Genomic DNA, 27,032 nt, shown 5'->3' on the forward strand with positions numbered 1-27,032 from the left:
TTGGCTGTGTCTGAAAACCCCAGTGAGTATTGTAGTGACTTAGAAGCATAGCTTCCACTGAATTAAATCCAAATTAGGCCTGTAATTAATATTCTTGAAAACTCAAACAAATTCACTCTTAAATGGTTTTGAGAAACAGCTTTAATCATCTGGCTGTTTAATTTATTTTAAGAGTTATTAACCTAATACAACAGCCTCTATCTCTCTAGGAGGCTTTAGAAAAAAAAGTCACAGATAGAATTGCTTAAGAATTACTAAACAGAAGCAAAGAAACTGTTGGGTCTATCGAGACAAAATCAGCGTCCTAAATTTGATACACTAGCTTAAAACTAGAAGTAAAGGTGAGTCATTGGACAGCAAACACTTTTCTTTCAAAACAGTACTGGATCAGGAAATCCCACCCACTTTTACATAGCTGAAAAACGGTGAGAGGGACTCAAATTCAAACTCCTCTTCTATCAAACCAGACTGGATTTTAACGGCGAAAGACGAAGTGTGTTTGTCTTCTCACTAGCAGCATCTGAGCATGTTTCTGCTCCAAGGTTATTCTGAGTTATGCTGTTTCTTTGGTAATACCATCTTTATTAAATGGACCTCTCCTTCCTCAGGTTTCTATTCTAAGGTTACCGAGGTGCAGCATTCATTTTGGTACATTAGTGCAAATTACCAAATACAGTCTCGATTGAAAATCTCACTGGACAGATTGGTTAAGCTCTACAGCCACGAAAGGAAAATTACCTGCATTCTCACAAGCTGGGCTGGAAATAGTAGCAATCACATGTCTGGAGCACAATTTGGTTAGAGGACTATAATTAATTACCTAAGAGGTTTGGAAAAAGATTCACCAACAACTTTAATGTTATTACTGCCATCTTTCCAAGAAATTCATAAAAAGCAATTGTAGTCTATCACAATAGCAGTATAGGCAGATCCTTTCTTGTGAAGAAATAGTAGTCATTTCTTTCCAAGTATTCCCTTGCAATACACTCAGTGGCAGGAAAAGCAGATAGGAGCCTCATAAAGCTGAATAAAAAGAATAATGCTATTGACAACAATTATAAAATAAATTGTACTGATTAATAAGAAAAAGTAGTAGAGCTTAGGCTAGAAAGAATTAGTCATCAAACTAGTCTGCAGAGGAAGGACGTCTGGACTTGATGTAAATTTAAATTAGCATCTGGATCCAGAAACATCCTGAGGAGACAAATATATTGCTTTTAGCAGCACAGATTAGATACCTGGCCTCTGAATTTAACTTCAGATAATTATTAAAAAACTGGGACTGCATTGTGTCCTTAACCTCAGTTTAAAATTCTGAAAATCCAGCAACTGTCTGTCATGTTTTGCTTTTTAGCTTTCCTTCATCATCTGCAGGGTGTAATCTTTAAACACGCTTTAGCACTGGCATAATAGGAGAACATGGTTATAATTTTATTGGCTATCAGTGTTAATTTGGTGTCTGGGGGGTTTTTTTGCAAATACATTATTTTAAATTAATAGCAATGATTTCATGCATGTCTATGTCATACTATCTTCTACAACACAGAAAGTTAATGTCAAAGACTATGAGACGTCATTCCCCAACTTGTACCCTGGACCATGGAAAAGCAAGCAGTAATACGTATCATCTCCCCAGGCTAATCTTAGTCATTGTGGCACTTTTATTTGATCAGATATGTGAAGATGTAATAAAGATAAGAAGATTGCTGTTTACATCTGTGTTCATTGTTGACTACACACCAAGAAAACAATTGCAAAAACCAATTCTGTCTTTACCATTTTGAAAGCAAATATGACATTTATCAGAAAAAACCTCACCACCACGTAAGTGCAGGCTTACAGATGAGCAGATTTAAGCTGTCAGGGAGCAGCAAGGGCAGGCTGCTCTGCAAGGGTGGGTGAGCCAGGAGCTGAACGTGACACGGCAGGCAGGGCACCGTGACCTCGCCGCCAAGGGCACGCTCTCACAGTACCCAAACAAAAAAGCAGAGCAGGGCCAGTGACGGCAAGCAGGGTCAGTCAAGAGTCCAGGTTTCCAGACAAGTCTGTAGTGATGAGCAGGTCAGAAGTGAAGCTGGGAAGTCGAGTCAGTGGGTCAGGATCAGCAAGGGACGTAGCCAGGCACAGGCACACCCGCAGTGGTGCTCAGGCAAGGGCCCGAGTTCCAACGCAGCTCCCTAGTGAAGAGGTCACCGAGGAGGCTCCTCACAGCTCCTCGTCACACAGCTCTTTTCACTGCAGCCCCATCCCAGGCTACATGAGCTCATTGTACCGGAGCTGGCCTCATGCGCAGGCAGCTAAGCCCCCAGGGAGCGGGGAAGGAGCTGCAAGGTCTCAGGGTGCACTCGCAGCCCTAACATGAGCTCCCGCAAATTCGACGAGATGGACTGCTTCATCTCCTCCTGAGCATCTGTTCTCCAAAGCCAGAACAGTCCAAGTACTCTGATGTCAGGAAACATTTTGCCACCAAAGCATATAATGATAGGCTGGCGTTAGGAAGCCATTTTGAAATCTAGATCAAGGACACAGTTCTGGTTTTGGTTTTTCTTTTGTTTTTGTGGTAGGAAGAGAGAACAAGGAGGAATTGAAGCTTTAGATTCCCACAGCAGAAGTTTCTAAATTTTCTAACAAGAAGTCCGTTTGGTCTGTAGGCACAGAAGATGACAGTGTGTCTACATGATGTAACTATGCCATTGCTTATTGAGTTTGCATTTTGTCAACGTGTTTTTTCAGAATTACAAATGGAACTGGCTTGTACACAGACTGGCGTAAGCTTATCAGAAGACTGCAGGGTAACACATGCAAACAAAACTTCTCAATTTCTCAGTAGTATTTCTCAATCCTTTCACTACAAAGAATTATACGACAAATCTGATTTTACATGATGATAGCAGAACAGTTACAAGTTCAAAACAGATTGAAAAAACACAACAGGAGTTAACACTTTCAATGACAGTTTTTCCCTTTCTTTTGCATTATCTTTACCTGCCCCTAAGATAGCAGAAATAACATGTTTTTAGCACCCTGATACTGTGTGAGGTGAGCAAGGTGGTGTCTTCTGCTAGCTATAGCAAGCAGATCTCACAGAACCTGACACCAGCTGCTAAGGGAGTACATTTCTTTGACTTGAGCAGTGTTTTACAACCAAATTAAACAGGCTTTAGAATTTGTGTGTGATTTTTATCAAGCAGCTTCCCATCTGCAACAAAGGTTTGTACTCCCAGTACTGGCAGGGAGGACTCCTCTGGGGACACTCAGTAACCCGTGCAGCAATGGATGAGCTGGATATAAATCATCACAGGGCCTAAAGGCTACAGAGGCTGGCATGTGAAACCCATACATTAGCTAATTGTGAATTTGCCAAATAACAATACCGCCATGAGATATGGCTTGGCACACTGTGGATTTAACAAGCTGGGAAGAGACTGTTCCAGGAGGATTTGGGGCAGGCAGGACAGGACATCGCATCCTTCGTGAAGCAATTTCGCTGGCAGAGCCCCCGTGCACGCCCCGAGCGCCTCGTCCTGGCCCGCCAAGGGGAAGGACTGCGGGTAGGTTTCACAGGCAAGGGAGATGTCACAGGCCTAGGGCGCGGGGCTGCGCTTCCTGAGGCGGGCTACCTGCACCACGGCCTCCTGCTGCCCCGCAGACCCCTGTCCGCCCCAGCCTGCGCCTCACGGCCTTGCCGCCCCCAACAGCCCCGGGGCCCCGCTCAGCCCGCCGCTGCTGCCTCCCGGCCCCTCACCCGCGGACCTCCGCGCCCGGTCTCAGCCCTGGGCGCCGCTGGGACCCCCAGGCCGGGGCCGGGGCCGGGGCAACGGGCGCCTCTCGCCGGGGCCGGGCGGGCCTCCCCTCCCGTTGCCAGGCAACCGCCTCCTCGCCTCGCCGGGGACCGGCAGCCGTCCTACTCTCACCCGCGGTCGGCAGCGCGCTCCCATTGGCTGCCCCCGCGCTGCGCTCGGCTCCCATTGAGCGCCCGCCGCCTCTGCCGCGTCCTCATTGGCGCGCCGCCCTCTGGCCACGCCGCGTCACTTTCTCACACCATTCCCCCCGCCTTCTCCGCCAGCTGCGCACCGGCCGGCGGGCGGGACCTGGGCGGTGGCAGCTGTGATTGGCGGGGGGAGCTGCCGCTCAGGGCGCGGGCCGGAGCCCGGGCGGCGGGGCTGTTTAAAGGCGCCGCACGCCGGTGCCCCGTGTTTTCTCCCGGGTGTGCGAGCGGGCGAGGTCGCGGAGCGGCGAGTGACACCGGGAGCCATCGCCTCAGACAGGTGAGGGCGGCTCGGCCCCGGAGGCCCTTGGGCTGGGCGGCGTGCGCCGCCGTCTCGGCGCCGGGGGGCGGCCCCTGCCTCTCCCCTCAGCCGCGGCGGGGGGCGAGGAGCCGCGTGGGGGAAGCACGCGTGGGGCGGCGGGGCTGCGGAGCCGCCCGCGGGGCTTGGGGATGGGGCGGCGTCGCTGGGAGCGGTGTTTTCAGTGGACGCAAGCGCGTTTGAAGCACTGCCTGCAGTGCGGCAAGGGGGAGGGGGGGAGGAAAAAAAGAAAAGAAGAGGGAAAAAAAGAGGAAAAAAAGGGGAGAAAGAAGAAACAAAAAGTGGCGCGTCTGGGTGTCTCTTAACGTAGGTGTCAGGCCGCACGCCGCGCCGGGCGCTGCCCGGAGCATCATGGAGCATCGCCCGTGGCGCGGGATGCGGCGCTCCCTGCCCGGGGCAGCCGGCGAGGCCAAACGCCTCCCGAAAGAGCCGGCATCCCCGGTGCCGGGGGCCCTAGGTGCTGCCTCCCGTCCTGCTCCCGGGGGAAGCCCCCCGGCTGGGTGAGCTGTGGTGGGCGGCTGCCGCGGGGCTCCGCCGGGCTCTGCCCCCGCCTCGGGGGACACAAAGAAGCCTGAAAGCGGCGGCGCCCTCGGCGCGTCCCTTAATCGCCTCTCAGTGTCGCGACAGAGGCGCCCACCCAAGCCGGGGAGTGCGGGGAGGGCGTGTCCCCCTGCCCACGCCGCCCCGCCATCGCGCAGGGCGAAGGCAGCCGGGTGCTGCCCCCAGGGGTGCCGTCGCCTTCCTTCGCGATGGCGTTTGTTGCACGGGTGCGGGCATCCCGACGCCCGCCCGTGTTGGTAACGGAGTCCCGGTCTCGGGTGTGCCCGAGGGTGCAGCCGGCGGGAGGGTGCCGGGCACCCCCGCGGGGGAGGCGCTGCGGGTGGGTCCTTGCGACTTAATGCGAGGTGCCGGCCCTGCAGTTTGGTGTTCTTACGCACTTTGCCTGTCTCCCACGTAGTCCCATCCCGTGGGCTCAGAGGTGAGTGGGACGCGGGGATGCCACGTTCGGGTACGTCGCAGCGGTCCGGGTAGAGGCGGTGACCTCTCGTGGCGTGACGAGTGTCTTGCAGGGGCTTGGTACCTGTCAGTCTTTCCGCTCTGCGGGGATAACTAGGTGATGTCATAGCTGAAGCTGCCAGATCATCACTGTTTAACTTCTGAAAAACAGCCTGAAGTGGCTCTGCTGTCACCAGCAAAGTCTGCTCTCCACGGCCTCCAGAGGTGAAATGCCAAAGGGAGTTACCAAACGCATTGCTTGTAGCAAACAGGCTGGGGGCTTATTTTCTAACTTTCAGTCAAGTGTTCTGTATGAATTAAAAACTTAAGCAGGAAATAATAAAGTCAAATTATTGACAGAATATTCTCAAATTCTTAACAAAGACAATGAAAGCCACCAGTTGTTGTGGGAGAATGTATTTCTAGCAATGCTAGCAGAAAGTAGTGGCTGTTTTATGCTGCTCATTCATTCCCTACAGAATCCTAAGGGGACACAAAACAAAGCAGGTTCCTCATTTCTTTATATTAAAGCATTTGGGGTTCACAGTCTCTGAAAAGAAATCGTACTTTTGAGAAGGCTTTCATTTTCAGTAAAAACTCAATGATGGGATGTTGTTTGCCGTTCGACCCGGAGGACAAAAGGCTGTTTGTTTTACATCAAGTAAACAAATTTTTTCCTGTAATGACTGACTTAAGATGTCATATGTCCCATTTTTCTCAGTGATCAGAGCGAGCTTATAAAGCAGTGTTTTTCATTGCAGTACAGCCCGATAGCCCTGACTGCCGCTACGTTAGGTGTATTGGGTGAGCTGTGAGAATACAATAAAGAGCCTCCCTTTAGTTGTCTTCTGCAGAAAGCTTTCTGATGAGAACTGCAGCGAGTAATATGAATTAAATGCCAGCTTTGATCTCAGTTCTGTAAGGAGCAAGCACAGAGCAGAGTGTTTTCCTCAGCCCTCACCAATAATGCAAGTCCTTCTGGCATACTGAGTTTCCTAATGATTCACTGCCTGGTTAAAAGCCACTGTTGTTCTATGGCTGTTGCAGGTCAAGTCCGTTATGTGCTGCATGCATTGCCTTTTACTATATAACGTAAATAAAATTAAGCCTCTAAGAGTCTCTGCAGCCTCTAACTTCCAGCTTTTTTGGCTCTTGGAGCAGAAATGAGCTCTGTTCTGGGTACAAGGCTCACCCTCGGGGTGGCTGCCAGACACTGTGCTGAGCCGGCACCGGTCTATATTTCCTTTTTGTACCCTTTTGAAGAAAGTGAGGTGTTTTGTGCCAGAAAGAGAGCTGGACCCCAAAGTCCTTTTCCCAGCTGGTACCTTAGGATCTTGCTGTCGGTGGTGTGTCTGCATTCATATGGGGAGCCAGAAAGCATCCTCCTTCTCCCCTGCAGTGCCTGTGCAGATTTGGGGTAAAACACAGCTCTTGGAGCAAGCTTTGGACCCCAGCGCTGCTCTGTGTCCCCAGGAGATACGTGTGACTTGCTCATCATGCTGCCAAGAGGGGATGTGAGCTTGCTCCCACGGCTCCAGGGGAGTCTCTGGACCACTGCGCTCCCTTCCCTGGCTGCGGCTTTAGGAAAGCGGTGATGGCCACCCTGTTTCTAACACTGTAAACCTGCTGCTGTGCCGTGGCAAATGCTTAATCCTGCCCACCAGCTTCCTGGAGGCAGAAATGATTATGTTTTCGTTGCCTTCTTTTTTTTTTTTTCCCCTCCCCCCTTGCAATCCAGCTAGTTTAAAACAAGAGATGGCACCGCTCACCGTGGCGTAGCCGTGCGAAAGAAGCGCAGCTTACGGCACTTGAGAAGTTTTAAAAGCAAAATGCAAAGAGAAGTGAGGCGCCACCAGGCATGGGGCAGCCCGTGGCCTGGGATTGTAAAAAAAATAAAACAAACAAAAAAAAACCCCCAAAACCTGGTTTTTATCGTGCCAGGTGGTTAAGGCAACAACGTTGTCGCCGCCTCGAGGTGACGCCCCGGGGGTGCGGGCAGGGACGGGCAGCGCCGGCGCGGCGGGAGCCGCGCCGGCGCTGCCCGTCCCTGCCCGCACCCCCTGAGGGAGGGGCGGGGCGAGCTCCCCGCGCCTGCGCACTACCCGCCTGCCCGAGGCCGGCGCCGCCGCGCGCATGCGCGGTCTTCCGCGCCGGGAACCGGCCATGGGATTCCGCAACGTGTAAGGGTCCGGGCGGCGGTCGTGTGAGGCGGGGGAAAGGCGGGAGGCGATCGGTTCTTCCGCGTTGTGGTAGACCCACGCTGCGGGTGGGACGCGGCGTGAAGCTTCCTTTCCCCGCCCCACGCCACCTCGGTGGCTCCTTGCCCTCTCTTCGGCCGGGTCACGGGTAACCTTGAGGCGTTGGCGCGGGGAGGGGGGGGGGGGGGGGGGAGGTGGCGCCCGCCGCCCTCAGCGCCCTCAGCGAGGCCGGCTCGGCGGGGGGAACGGGACGGCGGTCGGCTGAGGTGAGGAGCTTCGTGACAGGGTGGTTACGGGGCGTGGGCGAGAGCGGACACGAGAGGGTGAGCTGGGGTGGCGGCGGGGTACGCAAAACAACGCGAAATCGGTTGTTTTTGCTTAAAATCGTGGCAGTGCGCTGGACGGCTGTCCTGCAGCGCTTCAGTAAGCAGCTGTAAATAGCCTTTTTCTCCCGTTTACGCGTTTTAATATGAACAAAGGCTGCAAGAGAAATACTTAAAAATTAAATAGGTTATTTTAGGTACATCGTAGGTATCGTTGAAACTTTTCTAGAGGCAATCAAAATGAATGGCGAGCCGTGTGCTCTTTAGGTCTGTACCTGCAACACTTTTAATGTTTTCATAACGCTTGTCTTAATATGCATCCTGTAAAGTCGTCATTCCGGCAGAGAAAGGCTTTGTCCCTTTATACAGCTTATCGTGGTTTTATGGAAGAAGTTGGGTAAGGTCAGTGTGACTGTATTTGCAGCTGGACACAAAAGGGACAAGAGCTCTGTAAGGATGTCAGCAAAAGTACAGGAAGATCTTGCCTGTCTCGGTAATAGGGATAGGGTTAAAGTTATAGGATGTAATATATCCTAGAGCATAGTATATCCTCGAGTGTAGTGACAGTAAAGTTATGGGGTTAAAATAAGAAAATTTGGTCTGTCAGGGAGAATCCCTGTGTGTCATCTCAGCCTGTGAAATATTCCTCCAGGCCTGGTGTTAGGAGTTCCAGTGTTCCGGAATGCCAAAACAGAGTATGCTTAAAAGAAACAAACAAAAAACCCAACCAAAAATGCAACCCACCCCCCCCCCCCCCCCCCCCCAAATTGTGCTATCTTTGTTGCAAGTATAAACAAAATGGAGTGACTTAGGTCACTTAGTTTAAAAATAAAAACAATTTTGAAAAGTCATGGCCTGTTTTAAGGCAGAGATTTCCTTGTAAGGATAAATTTTAAACTTAAGTTCTCAACTAGCAACATTTAAAAAAAATCCAGTGTTTCTAGCTTAGTTGTGTAAAATTGAGACTTTGCATGTAAGCAAAAGTAGAATAACGAACATTAAGACTAATTTCTCAAACACTTGTTAAGCGTATGTTTTGCTTCAGTGAAATAACTTGGGCTTAATCTACATCTATTCATCTCCAGGGCTGAAATTTGTATTTTCACTTAAAAGTACTCCTTAATATAAAACATTACAAAACTTCTAGTGATGCTTATACCAAAGTCTCCCTGGAGGCAATGGCTTGCCTTTTGCAAATAACCTTGTAGAATACCTGAAATGGAACTTTTTCTATAAACCTACAGAAAATGAAAGCAGGTCTCTCAAAATGGATGTGAATAAATCAGCTGTTTTTGTGGTTTCCTTTTTTTCTTAAAGATCTGCCACGATGCCTGGGTCTCTTCCAGTGAATGTTGAATCCTGTTGGCCCAAAGATGTGGGAATTGTTGCACTGGAAATATATTTTCCCTCTCAGTATGTTGACCAGACAGAGCTGGAGAAGTATGATGGTGTGGATGCTGGGAAATACACCATTGGGCTAGGCCAGTCAAAGATGGGGTTCTGCTCTGACCGAGAAGATATCAATTCTCTCTGCTTGACTGTGGTTCAGAAGCTCATGGAGAGAAACAGCCTTTCCTATGATTGTATCGGGAGATTAGAAGTTGGAACGGAGACGATAATTGATAAATCAAAATCTGTAAAGACTGTCCTGATGCAGCTTTTTGAAGAATCTGGTAATACAGATGTAGAAGGAATTGACACCACCAATGCATGCTATGGAGGCACCGCTGCTCTTTTTAATGCTGTTAACTGGATTGAGTCCAGTTCTTGGGATGGTAAGTTCAGGGTATTTTCTTGAAAAGTGACATCATCCTCTGGTTTTGAGTAGTCTGCCTTATAATGACAGTGTTCATGTTTAACTGTATAAACCCCAGAGGGTAAACTGTTTTTCTCTTCTGAAGTCTTTTTCTTAAATGATCTGGGCATTTGCCACTAGTTCGATTACAGTGCAAAAAATAATGACATGGCTAATAATCACTGGTCTTTTCCTGTAAATTTCGGAAATCCAGGAAATTGAAATGTGGGGGGAAAGTCAGGATTGAAGAGCCCCTTAATCTTGGGGTCATCTCCTCTGTAACCAAAGTCTAAAAATTGCTGATGGATATTAAAATATGCTAGATTCTTGGCTGTTTCTCATCGTTACTTCTGTGTGTTTTTCACAGGACGCTACGCACTTGTTGTTGCTGGAGACATAGCTGTGTATGCCACTGGAAATGCCAGGCCAACAGGTGGAGCTGGTGCTGTTGCTATGCTGGTTGGTCCAAATGCTCCATTAATTTTTGAGAGAGGTTAGTCCTGTGAGAAAACAAATACTGTTCAGCTAGATAACCGGCAGCAAGGAACAACTAGAGATGCTGCTATCTGTTTATTTCCTTGGGGATTCTCCAATAAAATTGACAAAGAGTGGACTAGAGGTGAATAACACAGTGCTCTACTTGCAAGGTGAAATGATGAAAATTGTTACTTGTGTTTGTCATCCTCAGTCCTACTGTATTTAACAAGCAATTGAGAACTGTGTGAAACATTACCGTAAAGGGCCTGAAGTGCTAGGAAAACCTGCTTCACTGGGGCGAAATATTGCTTGTTTACCCACATGTGTTAAGTGATGCATTCAAATTGACTCAAAGCAGCTGAAAAAAGTGATTTTCAACTTTTGTCAATTTCTGTCCATCAGGGTTGCGTGGAACCCATATGCAGCATGCGTATGACTTCTATAAACCAGATATGGTCTCTGAATATCCTGTAGTGGATGGCAAACTATCTATACAGTGCTACCTCAGTGCATTAGATCGCTGCTATACTGTCTATCGCAACAAAATCCACGCCCAGTGGCAAAAGGGTATGTCGTCTCACCTGGTGATACTGTACGATCTGGCAAATGCTGGAATGTATAACTACATTGTATTTTCAAGTCAAAAGACAATGTATTTTCAAGTTTTAGCATCCAATCTAAAGACCAGTATATGGGTCCCGTTCTTTGTGTTTTTATGTTCTGAGGCAATCGAAATGTTTGCTCTCTCCCATAGGAAATGTCTTATTTCTGTTCTGGTGTGGCTGAGTACCTGATAGTCAGTAAGCAGTAGTCTCTACAGGCTTCTGTTGGTGTTACGTGTAATACCTTGCTTAAAAGTGTGTTATTCCCCCCTCCACCCAGGCTCTTAAGATACTGAGGTTAATATTTAAATGTTACGTAATGACACTGATGTTTTTCACCCTGTATGTTTAGTAATTACTTCACTTACATTAAGAAGCATAGGTGTGAAGATTAGATAGTTAAATGAAGTAGATTATTTACTACGTCAAAATGCTGGGTAGAAATACAGAGATTATGTTAAGCTTATAGCTTTTTCTTCTAGAAGAAGGGGTAACATTGTTAGTTGGTGCAAAAGATCAGTAAGAAACTAATTTTTAAATAGAAGTAGCAGCAGTGTTTTAAATGAACTTGACAGCAATAGTTAGTCTTAGTGGTTGTCTCTTGTGTGCCATCGTGTTACGATGACTGGTATCCTGCTACCCCCCTATTTTATTTTCATAGTTGAAGTGAGTACTAAACATAAGTTGTAACACAACATTTCTGCCACTTCCAGAGGGGACAGACAGGCGTTTCACCTTGAATGACTTTGGATTTATGATCTTTCATTCTCCCTACTGTAAACTGGTACAGAAGTCTGTGGCTAGACTCTTGCTGAATGACTTTCTCAGTGACCAGAACCCAGAAACAGCAAACGGTGTTTTCGGTGGTCTGGAAGCTTTCAGGTGAGAATGGCTGCTGTCTCCCTTATTCACATAATCTTAATTTGTTACACATCCAAAGTTTGTTTTTACTTTCTGCTATTTTAGTAACTGTTTCTGAACTTCTTTTTTTTAACAGGGATGTAAAACTCGAAGATACATATTTTGACAGAGATGTGGAAAAAGCTTTTATGAAAGCTAGTGCAGAGCTCTTCAATCAGAAAACCAAAGCTTCGTTACTCGTATCCAACCAGAATGGAAATATGTATACCCCTTCAGTCTATGGTTGCCTTGCCTCTCTTCTAGCCCAGTAAGCATAGAATTGGAAAAAAAGTCATAGCTTTTTATATGTAAGGTCGTAAAAGTTTTTTGTTTCAGAAAGCTTTTTGTAAAAGCACCATCTAGCAAACCTTTTCCTACTAGATTGCCTTAAGCAGAAAGATGAAAGTTAAAAAATTACTCTGCACACCAATCAGTTCAAGTGACAAGCAGATTCAAAATTTCTGTGTCAGCAGCTGATCTGAAACAGCTGCTTACAGCTTTCCAAAGCGGGATCTTATTTGTAAGATGGTGTCTTTCCCAGCCTCAACCTTCTTCCCCCCTGTGTTGTGTGTTGTGTGTCGTGTCCCCCCCCCCCAAAAAAAAAACCCCACTGCAGTGGAAAAGAGAATCAGAATGCCTTCTCTGTTTCACTGTAATAAGCAAAACCACATTAAATTAGTATTTAATTAACTTTTTTTTTTCCCGCAATGATAGACTTTACAAAATCATGTTAAGTTTAAATTACACCATTCCTCTTGAATCTTTTCTTCTTTATTCTGACTTTGCCTTCCAAGATATAGTTGTTCATTTTAGGCTTTAGGTCACTTAAGAATGAAGACTGGCTGCCTTCTAGATAATCATTCTGGGCATTTCTTTGCTCTGTTTTGCTTAGGGAGCTTTGGAACTCATCACGTAACAGCAGTGTTTGAAATTGTGGTTTTAAGTCATCATTTATGCACATAGCATGCTAAATGTGTATTGTAGTCAGTACAATTTGCTGGCTGTTTTTTCTAAGCTAGCTGCACTTTCTAGTTATTTAAAATTGGCACCTTGGCTTAATTCTCACTTTAAACAACCGTTGCTTGATTTGCAGGTACTCCCCAGAGCAGCTCACGGGACAGAGAATCAGTGTTTTCTCATATGGTTCTGGTTTTGCTGCTACGCTGTATTCCATCAGAGTTACACAGGATGCTACTCCTGGTGAGTGAGAGGAAGAGATGTTAATTAACTCCCTTGGACAGCTCGCCTCTAAATGCCTTGTTACGGTACCCACCAGCATAAGTAAACCTGCAGAGCAGTGCCTAATGACAGTAATGCTAAACTGAAGATGTTGCGGCTCTGGGCAATGTTTAAGTGTCTCCATGGGCAAATAAATAGTATTCTTCAAACTTAACATTTTGATTGAGTAATTGGGAATGTTTTTAAATGACTAAAAGTTTAGGTTCTGTAATGCAAAATATTTTGAATGGGCTTGAAATGTTAACATGCTAGCGTGCAGTTCTCAGCACCGGTGCTACCTTATGTGATGGTTTTATATTGTAGGTTCTGCTCTGGACAAAATAACTGCCAGCCTTTCTGATCTCAAAACAAGACTTGACTCAAGAAAATGTATTGCACCTGATGTCTTTGCTGAAAACATGAAGATTAGACAGGAAACCCATCATTTGGGTAAGAACTTCATAGATACAAATCGTTCCTAGTCTTGCAGCAAAATGCTCATCACTTAATTCACCTGACTTTAAATGATTCGGGTATAGAATGAAGGAAATGTCCAGCCCTTTCTACTTCTGAATAGCTCGTGTTCATTGGCCCAGTGTGGCTGAAATTAAAATGCAGACTTGGTTTTTCTTTCTTACTATGCCCAAACTGCAACGGCCTGTGTTGTGTAAAACTCTTACCAGGAAACAACTAACACTGTGTCACTGGGTTTTTTACAGCCAACTATATTCCACAGTGTTCGGTAGAAGATCTCTTTGAGGGAACATGGTACCTTGTGCGTGTGGATGAAAAGCACAGGAGAACTTACGCACGGCGCCCACTCATGGGTGATGGACCTCTGGAGGCAGGAGTTGAAGTTGTCCACCCAGGTGTTGTTCATGAGGTGAACACTCAGCACTCTTTTTAAAGTTTGATATAAGTGGTGGAACGGTTTATGTGTTTGTCTCAGCATGTGCATGCATGTTAAGAGGAAGTGGTTTAACAGGTTGTATTAAATACTTTGTTAACCTATGTAACATACAAGCCAGAAGTAAAAAATTGAACATGGGATTTTAAAAAGTACATTTCATCGTAACAAGAATACAACTGCACAAGAATGAAACAAGAACAAACTGGCTCTTTTCACATAATCAGTTTGCATGAAGCATGACCAATTTGATTGACTTAAGACCAAGCCATCCAGTGTAGCATGAATGTTGTTTGAGAGTTGGACTAGCCATGAAGTATGAATGTCTGTGAACTAGAAAACTGTATTTAATGTTTTTTTTCCCTTCTTCTTAGCACATCCCAAGCCCTGCTAAGAAAGTGCCAAGAATCCCTGCAACAACAGAATCTGAAGGCGTTACTGTTGCCATTTCCAATGGGGAGCATTAAGATACCTCTGTGAGGTGGGGAATGAAACAAGGTGTGAGGGTAGGGTGAGAGAGAGAGGAAAAAGGGTTGCGGTAGTGCTGAAGTTTCAGTGTACAGTAGTACTTCACTGGAGCATGGAAAAACTTTTTAAGCTCCTTGAAAAGATTTGTCATAATATGATGTGCTGATATTTATAGTATTTTCAGAACACTAAAATCATGAATATACTGGGGATAGAGGGATTTGCCAGGGGCTGTGTGGATTCCTTAACATGTCTGAATTTTTTAATTGCTGAGCAGTAGCTGTAGTCTATTACAAGGTCTTTGTACATAGGAAGAAGAATCTTCTGCTTGCTCTTTCCATGTAAAATGACTTGAAACCTACACTGTTAACTTCTACTTGTACTCAAGTCTGTGGCAAAATAGTCCAAGCTTTTAATGTTAGGGTTCTCAGTGCCTTGACAGTAAGCGGTCAATCTTCTGAATACTGTACTACTTCTCTTTCCCTTTATCACCTTCCCTTTCTTCTCCCAGTCTACCTCCCATCACCCCATTACTTTGGGAAAGGTATAGAACCAAGTAACATTTATTGCTGGAATAGAATCTCTCTCCCCTGTCAAAATGACTGGATCAAAAACGGCTAGACTGACAGGTGGTTTTCTTCCAAGAAACTCTGTGACCCACTGTGTTAGTTACTACATAATTCCTCCTAACATCTATATGATACGTTTTATACCTGCATTATAAATCACAGCAGCCTGGGAGGAAAGAGGAAAAAGAAGGGAGGTAGTAATTTTTTTCTTATAAAGAAATGGGCTCATTGATTTGGCACCTTTCAGGATTGTTTAGTCAAAGTATCCAAGGCAGTATAATTTTCAAGTAAAACTTGTAGATCTTATGGAGCTGTTTTAATTGGCAAATGAAGGAAGGGAGGAAGATCACTTTGTCTGGAGCTCTGGCCTCTTGCTATTCTTTATATAATACATTTCTGAAAGACTATTTCTAACTTTGAATTTGGCTTTGTACTTTGAAGTCCTCACTACTGGTGATATTGTAGGAGTGGGGTCTTTTATTCCCTGCCCCTCCCCCCCCCCCCCCCCCCCCCAACATGCAAGCTAAAAGCTATCCATCTTGCAAGTGGTAGAAATACAATGCTAATGGGGATTCCATTCTGGTAGATTTTTAAAGCCCAGATTGGAAATGAACTATGACATGAGCCTTGTAAGCTTGTAATATATACTTAAATTGAGCTAATGTACAGAATGAAGTTTTGTTGAATTTATTTCTTTGCTAATTCTACAAAGCTACATTATCTAATATAAAGTAGCAAAAAATGATTTGTCTGTTAAATTACAGGGTTTTTTGTGTGTAATGAAGTGTTTGTATTATCTGTCACTTACTAGGATTTGATAACTTGCTGTATTTGTACAGTCAAGCCTTGGCAAAATAGTTGTTTATTATGAATTGATGAATACTAATCTGTTTGTTCTGCTGAAAATGATGGAGCAATGATGCATGACGATAGTGTTTGCAAGTATTTTGGTTTAGGTTGCCCTCGTGAAACTTATCTTGGCACCAGAAAAACAAATTGCCATGGAACAAAGTCCATTGCTGGCAGTGGACAAGCCAAGAAGTGAGCTACTGGCACAAAGTTAACCACAGGGACCTCACGGTCTGTGAGGCAGATCCTTTATTAAAATAAAGTTTGAGATACTTGAAACCTGTTGGAGTAGTGCTGACTTGTTGGGTTTTCAGGATGCTTTTTTTTTTTTTTTTCTCCTTTAACAGGAAAGAAAGAGGAAACCGGCCCTGTGAAAATTGCCTCAAAGTTGTGGGTTCACAAGCTGTGTGGACCTTCTGGATCTTTCTTCTTAAATCATGCCATTACAAAAGTGGAAAGAAAGAGTTGCTTAGGCTGGTGCAAAACCATTATTTCAGGGCTGTGTTTCAAGATAGATGCTTTCCTATGGAAAGTCTTTATAGTGGAGGAATTCATGCCCAGCTTATGAAATACAGTTCATCTTTATTACTGTCTTATGAAAGATAGTATTGTTTATCCCCCTCAGAGAAGCTGTGAAGGGGGATTGGTTCTTGCTTTGTACTTACCTGAGCCTCACTGAGTCCAGTTTCCTATGGGTGGCTTTTTCAGAGTCATTCTGTTTCTCATTTATATTAATCACTCCTTTTAAAGTCAGCTGATCATCTCATCAGTCCCCATAATAGAAAAGGCATCCTGCCCTTAAATTTGAAAGCACCAGCTGTACCTCTCTAAACCTTGTATTAGTTTCCTTGCCTTAACTAAAGTAATGTAGGCTCTACTTCTCAGCTTAGGCATGTGAGCTATGCCTGTTCAGAGAAAGACGGCTATTGCACTTTTCCACCATTTGCACTGGAGCTGATGGCGTTGAAGATTAAAGTATAAAGAAGTAAGTGGTTAAAGCTGAAAATTAGAGCATCTACATCTTGGTGATGCTCAGAGCAATTGGAGTTGTCAGGCTACCCAGCTTTTAACTTGCAGTGGTCAAGAGCGTCAAAATTGGCTTTGTGCCAGCCTTTGTTGCCAAAGTAGTAAGGCAGGAGTTAGTACAAGCCTGCAATGTTCAATATATAAGCAGATTTTCTATTGGTTGCATTCAGCTTACTGATACCTAGTGTTACAAAGCAAAAATTTAAAACTACATGAGTTTTGGAGTATGCTTAAATCAATCTTTACTGGAGTCCAAGCAGCTCTAGACTGTCAGAATCATGGAAGTAATGGAAGGTGTCAGAACGTTAGTAGGTGGTAGCCCAACCAGCTATGCACTAGGAACTGCAACCACACATGCAGGGTTAAAGCAGCATATCCTCACTTGCCTTTCTGAATTGTGACAAATTAGGAACTGTGGTCAACAGCAGCATTGCTGTTTCTTGAATAAAATAAAAAAAGCTCTGATATACATTTTATCATGTTTAATTTGCTGAAGAGGCTTTAAAGAAGATTTCGCAGTTGTATAGATTATGGCCTGGGTTCTGCTTAAATTTAGTTCTCTGCAAAAACTGTCCTGGCTTGCGGTGGTAAAGTTGTGTCAAGCTGAGGTACAACTTTTCAAGAAGCTAGACGTTATATGCCTGTACTGAGAATCTCCCAAGTGTGTTACATGCAATACTATTTGATCTTTACTAAAAGATCACCTCCACTAATGATCCCTTACCTGTTTTACTTACTGGGGTTCTTGCACTGGCTATACCATGTCTCTGGAGCAAGGGACAAACAAATGCATAAGAGCTCTGAGCGCGTCACTGAGACTTGAGAAATGCAAAAGAGAGATGAGGCATTTTTGGTTTATTCAAAAATTACAAAAAATGTAACACCAGAACCTGTGAAAAGTGAATAAACCCCTTTAAGTGTGCCGAGTATAAGGTCTGCAGTGCAATTTATAAAATAGAACACAGCTTGGATGTGTGCTTCATCCCACTATAAGAGCAGATTCCTCTCTTCAAGTCTTGTTCTTTGGGGTCTGGATGGGACATGATAGGAACACATTCAAGTGCCCTTTTCTTCTGTACTTTGTGCAAAACAATTCTGTAGACTCCTGTTACTGAGCTGCGCGCATCTCTTCCCTGGTTATTTTGAATGTGCTCTTCTGTTATTCCCAGATCTTCCAGAATATTTTTCACTTCGATTTCTTCCTCTTTGAGTGTATTGATGTCTGATAAATACTTTGGATCCAGTTTAAATGGCTGTAAAGGTTTGGGGTACTGTATTCCTTGCATCCATTCGCTGTTCATAATAAGTTTGACAGAGTACCGTTCGGTCGGTACTGGCTGAAGGACGCCCTTTATCAGTTTCTGGCAAGGTTCTGAGAGGCAGGCAGGCAAACTGTATGTCCCTTCAAGAATGCACTTTTTCAGCTTGGCCACTGTGTCTGCCCGAAATGGCATGATACCCGTCGTCATGAAGTATAACAGGATTCCCAGTGCCCAGATGTCTACATAAATGCCAACATAGCTTTCATCTCGGAAGAGTTCGGGGGCAGCGTAAGGAGGAGAGCCACAGAAAGTATTTAAAGTTTCATCTCTTTTACTTATTGTGCTGAATCCAAAGTCTCCTACCTTAACACAGGTGTTACTGGTATAGAAGACGTTTTCTGCTTTCAAGTCCCGGTGAATGATATTATTCTCATGCTGTAGAACAAGAGGAAAATTTGGTATTAGCTTGTTCACAGGAAAGTTCTCAAGTGACTAGCTCTTACCATCGATTAATTACCACACAGGAAAAAGGGAGTTATCTTGGACAAAGTCAGAAATAAGTACTGCAATGAAATTGAAAAGTTAAAGTATTTAAACCAATTTAACTTAATTCTCCACTGATACAAAAACAATAGAGTAGGTGGAGAAGATGGGAAGAAGGATGCTGGGTTTTTTTAAGAATAGCAGTCTCAACTTGTTAACTAGCACCCGCTATTTTCATGAAGCAGATTTGTGATGGCATCATGGCTAATCCTGCAAGACTGGATATCTCCATGTGCAAAATCTGTATTTTTTCAGGGTTCAGAACACTTGCTGTTGCAGTTACTACGTTTCTGTAATGATGTAAGTAACAAAAATAATTTCTTTTTAACCAATCCCATTTTTGTATATATTGTAAGCTTGTGGACTTAAGAAGTGAAAGCGTTTAGTTCACCAAGTGAACGTAATCGCAGATAAGGTAAGAAAGTTGCTACAATTCTGTTGTGCGATCTAATGTCCTATGAGGAACTGGTGGTGGCAGGAGAAAAGGACCAGTGACTTGTGCCTTGTGGTATTTCATGTTGTTGCAGGACACCAAGTTCAGTGGTGTCTTCCAGTTTTAGAAATCTAAAATAAATACATACACTGCAACTTGTGCTTTTTTCCCTTGGAAATGGCAGTAGTAGCCAAGGACTCAAATGGAATTTGCTCTGCTTAGTGGTGATGTATCTGTCTTGATTAGGTAAGGGTTTAGCTTCATCTTTGAAATGACTAGGAGGAATGGATGTGTTCAAGCACACTCTGCCCTACCCTTTGAAGTAACAAGGTGCAGTATCTGGAGGCAATAAGGAAACTCTTCAGCATCCTAAGATTTTTAAACTGTCATCAGTAACAGGCAGGGATCTTCTGTCCTCGTAGTGGACTGGCAGCAGTGAGATGGGATTTAAGTAGCCTGGATTTGATGGCTTAGCAAAAGCAAAATGTTTTGCAGAAGTCTGTATGTCCAAGTGAAGAGGTTGGCCAGCTTGGTAGTGTGGGTTTAACGCTAAAAAATAGATGCAATCTTGAAATGTAAAGTAAGGTCCAGTACCTGTTCTATGGAAAAGGCATTGAAGCTAATCCATCACTTACAGGACATATGATCATTTTGTCAAAATATATAAAAAATGCATACAGTTTGTATATGCCACGAGCAGTCTGTAATGCAGTTACTAGATGTCTGACCCGGGAACACCCTTGCTTTTGACTTCGCCTGAGGCCATTATGTGGCAGGAGGATATGAGCCACCGGAGGGCACCCTGAGCCAACTTTAACGAATACTACATCTCAAACTTGCAGAACAGTCTTCCCGTGTTTTTATGCTGTTGTTTGAAGTAGCTGTAGTTACTATGCAAGGTTCAGAGGAGATGGTACTGAAGTAGTTAACTGCTCCTTTTCTGCCTTTACAAGATGCTTTGGGCTCTACACGAATAGCATCATCCTAAATCCATGTACTGAAGACTAGGCAAGGGGAAGTGACCTGCTGGGTATTAACTTCACAGATTTGTGCCAAAGCGAGTGGCACAAACCACAAAAAAAAAAAGGCAAAAAGGCAAAAAACAAAACAAAAACCAAGTGCCAGTCTCCCACATTCATTAATATGCAAGCTGGATGTTTGCAACACCTAACAAGCCTCTTCTCTGGAACACTCTTCTAGCGGAAGAGTGACTGATCCTATGTTTTGAAATAGCTGGAGGGAAGAAATGAAGCTTTGTTAGCTGGTGCCTACAGCAACCTAAAGCAGACAGGAGAACACTGCTGCTAAAGGGATGGTTCCACCCACCAGGTGTTCCCAGTTCAGTCTCCTCCCAACAGCTGTCAACAGAGAGGCAGTGGATATGAAAGCTCTCTCAGATACCTTTAAAACAGCTCTTCTCTAGCTGTGTTGCTCTTCAGAAATGTGGGCCTGAAATCTTGGTTAACACTAAACCTACTAGTTGAAAACCAAAAGATACATCCACAAAATCTGCTATAGTAGTGAGAGGCAACATGCCTGTGGAAGAAGAGCAGCTTACCATGTGCTTCACAGCAGACACAATCTGGGAGAAGATTATTTTACACTCTGTTTCTAGCAGCTTCCCTTCTGTACTGATTTTAGTGAAGAGCTCCCCACCTCCTGCATACTCCATCACCAGGTGCAGTTTTGAGAGTGTCTCCACCACTTCATATAGTCTGATGATATTTGGGTGGTGCAGTTTTTCCATGCTGGATATCTCACAAGATAGCAAACGTTGAGTCTTCCGGTCTAGCTTTGTCTTGTCCAAAATCTTAATTGCAACTTTCTCTGAAAAGAAAAATGCTTTTCGATGTTGTTAATGCAATAGGTACAAATGGTAATAATATTTACTTACAACAATGCTTGGTTATAGAAGTGCAATAAAATTTCACCTCTGATCAGTATAAGCTAAGCTGCAGAGGCCTACTAAGTCCTGCAATCTTTCACATGCACCCATGCCCTTTCCGTCTACGGCATCCTACTCACTGCTGAGGTAGCTAAAGGCTGATAGAGTATTGCAAGGGCTAAACAGATCATCTGCTGTCTTAGTGTGCTCCACTGCTGTCAGGCTAATACCTGTCTGATGGCCACAGTTACAGCATCTGCTTTTGGTGTCTAATGCCGATAAAGTCTGCACTTTCTCTTTCGTTGTTAGCTCAGTGCTCTTCTGATGAGCTAGGCCTGAGCCTGGTACTTGCAGACTAAAAGGGAGGTGTCAAATTTAGGTGCTTTGTTTCAGAGCAGACAGACAAACTTGGGGGTAATTTGGGGGCTCTGGCTATAAACCCTGCAAGTTTATAATGGAGAGGTGTTTTTAAGTTGGTGCGACTTACTTACGGAACTCTTCCCTAAGTTCTTATCCCATACTCTCACAAGTTCTCAGTTACCAAAATCGGTGTTGAAGAGGTTTGTCTTTCTCAGGATAGCTGTGCCAGTTTTTCCAGCACGTTCATGTACGAGTAGTTCTTGGTACAGTACAGAATACGGGAAAAGTACATTTTTATGTGTGTATGCCACAGTGGGCCCTAAATCCACATCACACACAGATTTTATTCTGAGGAAGGGAAAAAACCAGTGACGTAGAATAAGTTGCAGGGATCCTGTAAGAGAGCAAATCTAGCTGTCTTACACTGTCCTGGTAATGCAAAGCTGCTGTTAAGTTCTATGTGTTTCTGTAGCATATCTACAGTAAAGCCAAGGGCCACAAAACAGATACACATCTGCAGCTGCACCACATCACCAGGGTAGCTCAGAGCAGTATGAGCAGGTCAATCACAATAGCCCTTATGTTTCTGTATTAATTGGTAGGTTATGGCTTTTGTCTTCACTCTATTGAATACAGCTGGTATTTGAAGGATTAGTCTGGTTAAAATAGGTTTACAATGGCTTTGTATAACTTGTCAGGACAGCAAAATTAAACTGGATCATGGCAATAAAACCAACTGTTTATTCCTGGGAAGAAGCTTTTTTCCTCAAGAATATCTTAGTCAAACATTCACAGATATCGTAACAATTAATCACTTCTATCGAATCTTTCAGAATAAAACTTCACCTTGGTTTCTAGTACAGGGGAGTAAATTTAAAAAAAAGTCAGTATTGTTTACTTGTTGCTTTAAGAGAAGAGTGAGAAGGCTATTATATTTGTACATGTGTTCTGGTATAAAAGCATTCAAAATATTTTCACTTAATATTACTAAGTTACTTAACTCTAGTATTTCAACATATCTAAAGGAATTGTTAAGGATACATATGCATATACCTGTACAGATCAAGAAAACTCCATGTTTGGTATATTTACCTTTCTCAGTAACATACATGCATAAATTGATCTCCCTACTAAAGTGCAGCAGATATTCCAAGCAAATGTGATTCTTGTGAAAGGTGCTGAATCCCCTGATGTGCCTGTATTCAGACAGAGCCCGTGCTGAGTATAGGGCAGTCTTCCCCACGCTGCTTCTCTCTGACCTGTTCCATGCTTTCTAGTGGGCCCCTTAGGAAAGCGGGTACCTACTCCTGCGTGGTGCTGATGGTGGCGTGGTGAATCAGGAGGAAATGCAGCTATTGAATGGTAACAGCAAGCGACACTGATCCTGGCAGAGCCCTGACTGCTGACCTAAGGGCGAAAGATTAAAACCCTTGTCACGTTGGTAGCGTATTGATCACCTAAACCAAGAGGAAAGAGCATCAGCTCGCAGTAGGTAACATTTGCACAACTAAACGCTTAGATACTACAGCGATAACAATTCTTACAATCTTAACTATGTAAATGCATCATTACATCTTGATTTATAAAAGTTGGGGACATTTGGGCTTTAAAAAAAAAAAAAAATCTTCTAGGTTAAATTCCTGCCCTTTCCTTTTGCTGGAATTTACTATTCCTCCTGGTCAGTTTTCCTTTTAAAAGGAAAGGGGGGAAAAAAAAAGGGAGTTTAGAACTGAAGGGCCTGATCCTGTTGACACACCACCATAAATCAGGACTGAGCTCCTTTAAATCTACATCATCGCAGTTGCATATGCATGATATGCAAAGAAACCAGCCCACCTATGGTGTAAAAAACCTGACATGCTCCTTTTCTTTTTTAAATTCATTCCCTCTGCTTCCAAAAAATGCTCTGTTTACAAATTCTGTATTACCCTTTGTTGTGGTTTAACCCCAGCCAGCAACTAAGCACCACACAGCCGCTTCCCCCTTCCCCCTCCCAGTGGGGTGGGGAGGAGGAAAGGAAAAAAAAAGTAAAACTCGTGGGTTGAGATAAGAACAGTTTAATAACTAAAGTAAAAATAAAAATATACTACTAACTAATAATAATAATAATTGTAATGAAAAAGAATACAACAACAAAAAAAAAAGAAATAAGAAACCAGTGATGCACAATGCAATTGCTCACCACCCGCTGACCGATGCCCCAGCAGCGATCCGCCCCTCCCGGCCAACCCCCCCGCCATTTGTATACTGGGCATGACGTTCCATGGTATGGAATACCCCTTTGGCTAGTTCAGGTCAGCTGCCCCGGCTATGCTCCCTCCCAGCTTCTTGCACACCTGCTTGCTGGCAGAGCATGGGAAACTGAAGAGTCCTTGGCTTAAGATAAGCGCTACTTAGCAACAACTGAAACATCGGAGTGTTACCAACATTATTCTCACACTAAATCCAAAACCCAGCACTGTACCAGCTACTAAGAAGAGAGTTAAATCTGTCCCAGCCGAAACCAGGACACCCTTGCATGGCAGCAGTGCTGAACAGAAGGGCATTTTTAGCAGGCAGCTTATTTACCAAAATACTAAAACTGAGTGACAAGAGATTTTGATTGACTATATGCAGTGTATGCTGAGGTTTGAAAAGAGCTAGCTAAAATCTTAGAAGTTAGGAAAAGGTTGAGAAATAATTTCAGGAAGAAGTGCTGTATGTTATGATGGCAAAAGGAAACAAAATACAAACAGAACCAAGTTAAAATTGCTTTAAAAAAAAAGCAAACTAGGATGCCTGGTCATTCCTGCCTTTGCAATTGATGTTTCACATTAGACTGGCTTTTTACTAGCTGTAAATTTTGGATGCTCTTAATTGCATCTATTCAGCTGTGCTCTCACACTACATTTGTCAGCTGGAAGGTATGTAAAATAAAGGTTACACAGAGCTTAGGAACCTAACAGGCCTTAGCAACCAACTCCACAGGTCTCTGGAGAAAATCTCTGCCAAAATTCAGGTTAATAAAGTGGGCAATGCTCCTGAAAAACCCAATACACATCACAGCACCAAAGATTTTCCTGCACCCTCTAAGCAACCAAGACAGCCCTTGTGAGAGAAACAAGGTACTTCATCCAGTATGATCCTGCAGTTTTTTCCTCTCTCCCTCTAGAAAACTTTTTTCACATAACCTGCTGTGACAGATCACAAGGGCTGCAGAACAGCACACCCATGCAATTGTTACAAAAGCTCATCTGAAGTAAAGAACAAAATTGTTTCCTTTTTTAATATAGGGTGATATGTAAGGAGAAAGACCATACTTAGAACTTAACGCTGTGACAGGAACTGAAGAGCTGAACAGCCCCCCGACACATACACCTCCCCCACCACAGGGACCCAAACAGCATTAATAATGAAGCCTTTGTATTTACATAATCGGCAAAAAAAGACTTGTACTCATTCACACTGTGCAGGAACATCATTACCAACACAACGATGTGCATCTACTGGAAAAACCAGAATTCTCTTTGTGGGTGGTAGTGGTGTGTGTGTATGCATGCATGTGCACACATGTATGCACACGTGTGCATGTTCCTGTTCTCCTGTCCACATACTGTATTGTATGAGGACAGAGAAGCTCACAGGCAGAGGTGAGTCAGAAGATGTTTATCCTTCGTCCTTCCTTCCTCATGACAGTTGCAAACTTAGTATCGAGAAGTGAACTCCTTGGCCAGTGAACATTTTAACCAAAAAAGCTACTAACAAACGAAAGAAAAATAATTTGAGAGATTTCTGGTGAAAAAGAATCTTTTCAAGAAAAAAATTTATGGTTTTAATTTTGGTATTTAGTTTGTCCAAGCTTGCTGTATTCACTGAAGTTCAAAATTTTTCAATCAATCAATCATCAGCTCTATTCAAATGCTAAAGCAACCTGTCTCCTAAGTTCAACAGCTTTAAAAGGTTCATCCAGATCAAATTTATAACTTCCTTTCATTAGCATTCCTCCTGTTCCCAGTACAAGAGCAGTATTTTCTCCAACAGTAAGCACAAGCCAGTTTTCTCTGGAAGAAAACAACATCACAGAACAGAAGAGGAAATAACTTGCTGTGGGCCAAGAAGAACAGAGATGCTTTTCTGAAACAAGCAAAACCAAAAAATCCACACCCAGTTAAAGCAACCCTTAGGTGCAGGCAGGCTTAAATATGGAAAAAATAAATACCATCAGTTCTCCACTTTGATTCCCAGTGCAACAACTGCTGCACACAAGGGATAAATGTGTGCTTTCACACCTCTGCAGTCTGGGCTGAAAGAGGTGGTTAGAGAAAATAACAACAGAGAATACAGCATGAAGGCTTTGGGGCATATCTCGTTCTCTCACCTGTAAGATGATGGAGGGAAGGAGAGTCAATCAAATTGGAAAGGAAAGGCTATGAGAACAAACCAAGATAGGTACAAAGATGCAGGGAAAACTAGTCATCCCTGAGGGAAAACAATAACAGTTTCTATTATTGTCAGACAGTCAGAGGCAGAAGAAGAAACAGGAGAGATGAAGACAAGTTCTTAGTTATACCTATAACTGAAGTGTTCGCTGCAGTTACGTAGCCTTTCTAGTTCTTCCTAGAAGCAGCATATAGGGTGCTTTTCTGTATTTAAAAAAAGAAAAATAATTGACAATTCAACACAAACCCCGGTCTGGCTGTACCAGAGCTTGTTTCCCTGCACCTGCTCAGCCCACATCTATAGCCCTGTCCCAACTTTTTACAGTAATGAACCACCTGCAAATGAGTCAGTAAAGCATGCATAAAATTTCTCACCAAAATTACTGTGGCCAAATAAAAGCCTTGTCCATACTAGTAAAATCTGCGATGAAACAAAGGAAGACTTGCTAACTCTGGCTGCAGGCAGGAGCGTGCCTAGCCAGGCTGCCCTGGGGGTTCCCCACCGACAGCCCTGCAGTCCGTGAGCTGGGGCAGGGAAGAGGGCAGATGGACAGGACGAGTTGTAGGAGGGGAGGCACAACACCATGCTTCAAAGTGTGGAGTGTTTGAGCCATGGGATGAGATGTGTTAACTCCATGAAGTGCAGAGATGAACTTTTCTTGTAATAGCTGCCATCTAGAGAAAATGTTTCTGGTTTCTTTAAAGCCTAATCCAAACCTAAGCATTAATCTGTGACCCTGCCTATAGATTCACTCAACAACAACAAAAAGACACATAAAAACTGTATGTGTATTTAAGGTTCAGACAGCATCTTTCTTCCCAAAGTGGGCCACTTGCATACATACAGAACTAGGGTGCTCAGCACGCAGGTGACCCGCACAGTGGTGCCTACCTTTGGTTAGGGAATGAATTCCAAGCTTCACTTGCGAGAAATTCCCACTTCCTATTTCTCCTCTGACTCGATAGAAGCCAATTCTCTTTCCCAGGGTTAATTCTTTCACCACTTTTTCATTCTGGGACATATCCTGCATTAGCTTCTCAAACGGGGTCAGCCTGTGCTGTCTGCCCTCTTCATCTCCTCCGTAGCACTCTGGGTGCCCATCGTCTTCTCCACTGTCCTCACGATGCCACCTGGCATAACGGTGTTTTCCAAGACCTCCTCCATTCACATATCCTGTTGTCATAGTCTATAGGGTAATCACTTCCCCATTTAACGAGATGTCCTGATAAGGAGTTTAAATGAAATAATTCTGTACAAATAGGCAATCCTGCACATAATGGACACTGTGACAAACTTAGGAAAAAAAGCAGCTTACTGAAAGTCCAAGGATTAGTTTGGAAATTATTTTAAAAACAAATCTGGCATATCTACATATTGCAGTTCTGTTCAAAATCAGAGATAAAACTGGAAGCTGTTTACATCCATCTCTCACTAACAGATTTAGTATGTCAGGATCTTCATCTACAAGGTAAAAGAGGCTTTGCAATTAAAACTG

General features: G+C 44.0%; 2 protein-coding genes across 4 annotated transcripts; one reads left to right on the plus strand and one right to left on the minus strand.

Moving 5' to 3' along the window:
• The first annotated feature begins 4,223 nt into the window (after positions 1–4,223).
• Positions 4,224–17,557, plus strand: HMGCS1 (3-hydroxy-3-methylglutaryl-CoA synthase 1). Of its 3 annotated transcripts, XM_050913141.1 has the most exons (11): positions 4,224–4,268; positions 9,142–9,599; positions 9,987–10,112; positions 10,499–10,663; positions 11,412–11,580; positions 11,696–11,866; positions 12,692–12,798; positions 13,141–13,266; positions 13,536–13,699; positions 14,098–14,204; positions 15,957–17,557. In XM_050913141.1, the coding sequence occupies exons 2-10, from the start codon at positions 9,152–9,154 to the stop codon at positions 14,188–14,190; spliced, it is 1,569 nt and encodes a 522-aa protein (XP_050769098.1). In that variant the 5' UTR covers positions 4,224–4,268; positions 9,142–9,151; the 3' UTR covers positions 14,191–14,204; positions 15,957–17,557. The 3 variants fall into 3 exon arrangements, with proteins under 3 accessions (XP_050769098.1, XP_050769096.1, XP_050769097.1); XM_050913139.1 differs by lacking the exon at positions 15,957–17,557 and having other exon boundaries at positions 14,098–15,250; XM_050913140.1 differs by lacking the exons at positions 4,224–4,268; positions 15,957–17,557 and adding an exon at positions 7,743–7,767 and having other exon boundaries at positions 14,098–15,250.
• On the minus strand, positions 17,480–26,892 carry NIM1K (NIM1 serine/threonine protein kinase). Its single transcript, XM_050913146.1, has 3 exons — positions 26,429–26,892; positions 20,432–20,700; positions 17,480–18,332 (listed from the first exon to the last, which is right to left on the minus strand). The coding sequence occupies exons 1-3, from the start codon at positions 26,718–26,720 to the stop codon at positions 17,583–17,585; spliced, it is 1,311 nt and encodes a 436-aa protein (XP_050769103.1). The 5' UTR covers positions 26,721–26,892; the 3' UTR covers positions 17,480–17,582.
• Positions 26,893–27,032: the final 140 nt, after the last annotated feature.

Source organism: Gymnogyps californianus, chromosome Z (genome assembly GCF_018139145.2).
Source record: "Gymnogyps californianus isolate 813 chromosome Z, ASM1813914v2, whole genome shotgun sequence".
In the NCBI taxonomy this organism is placed as follows: Eukaryota; Metazoa; Chordata; class Aves; order Accipitriformes; family Cathartidae; genus Gymnogyps; species Gymnogyps californianus.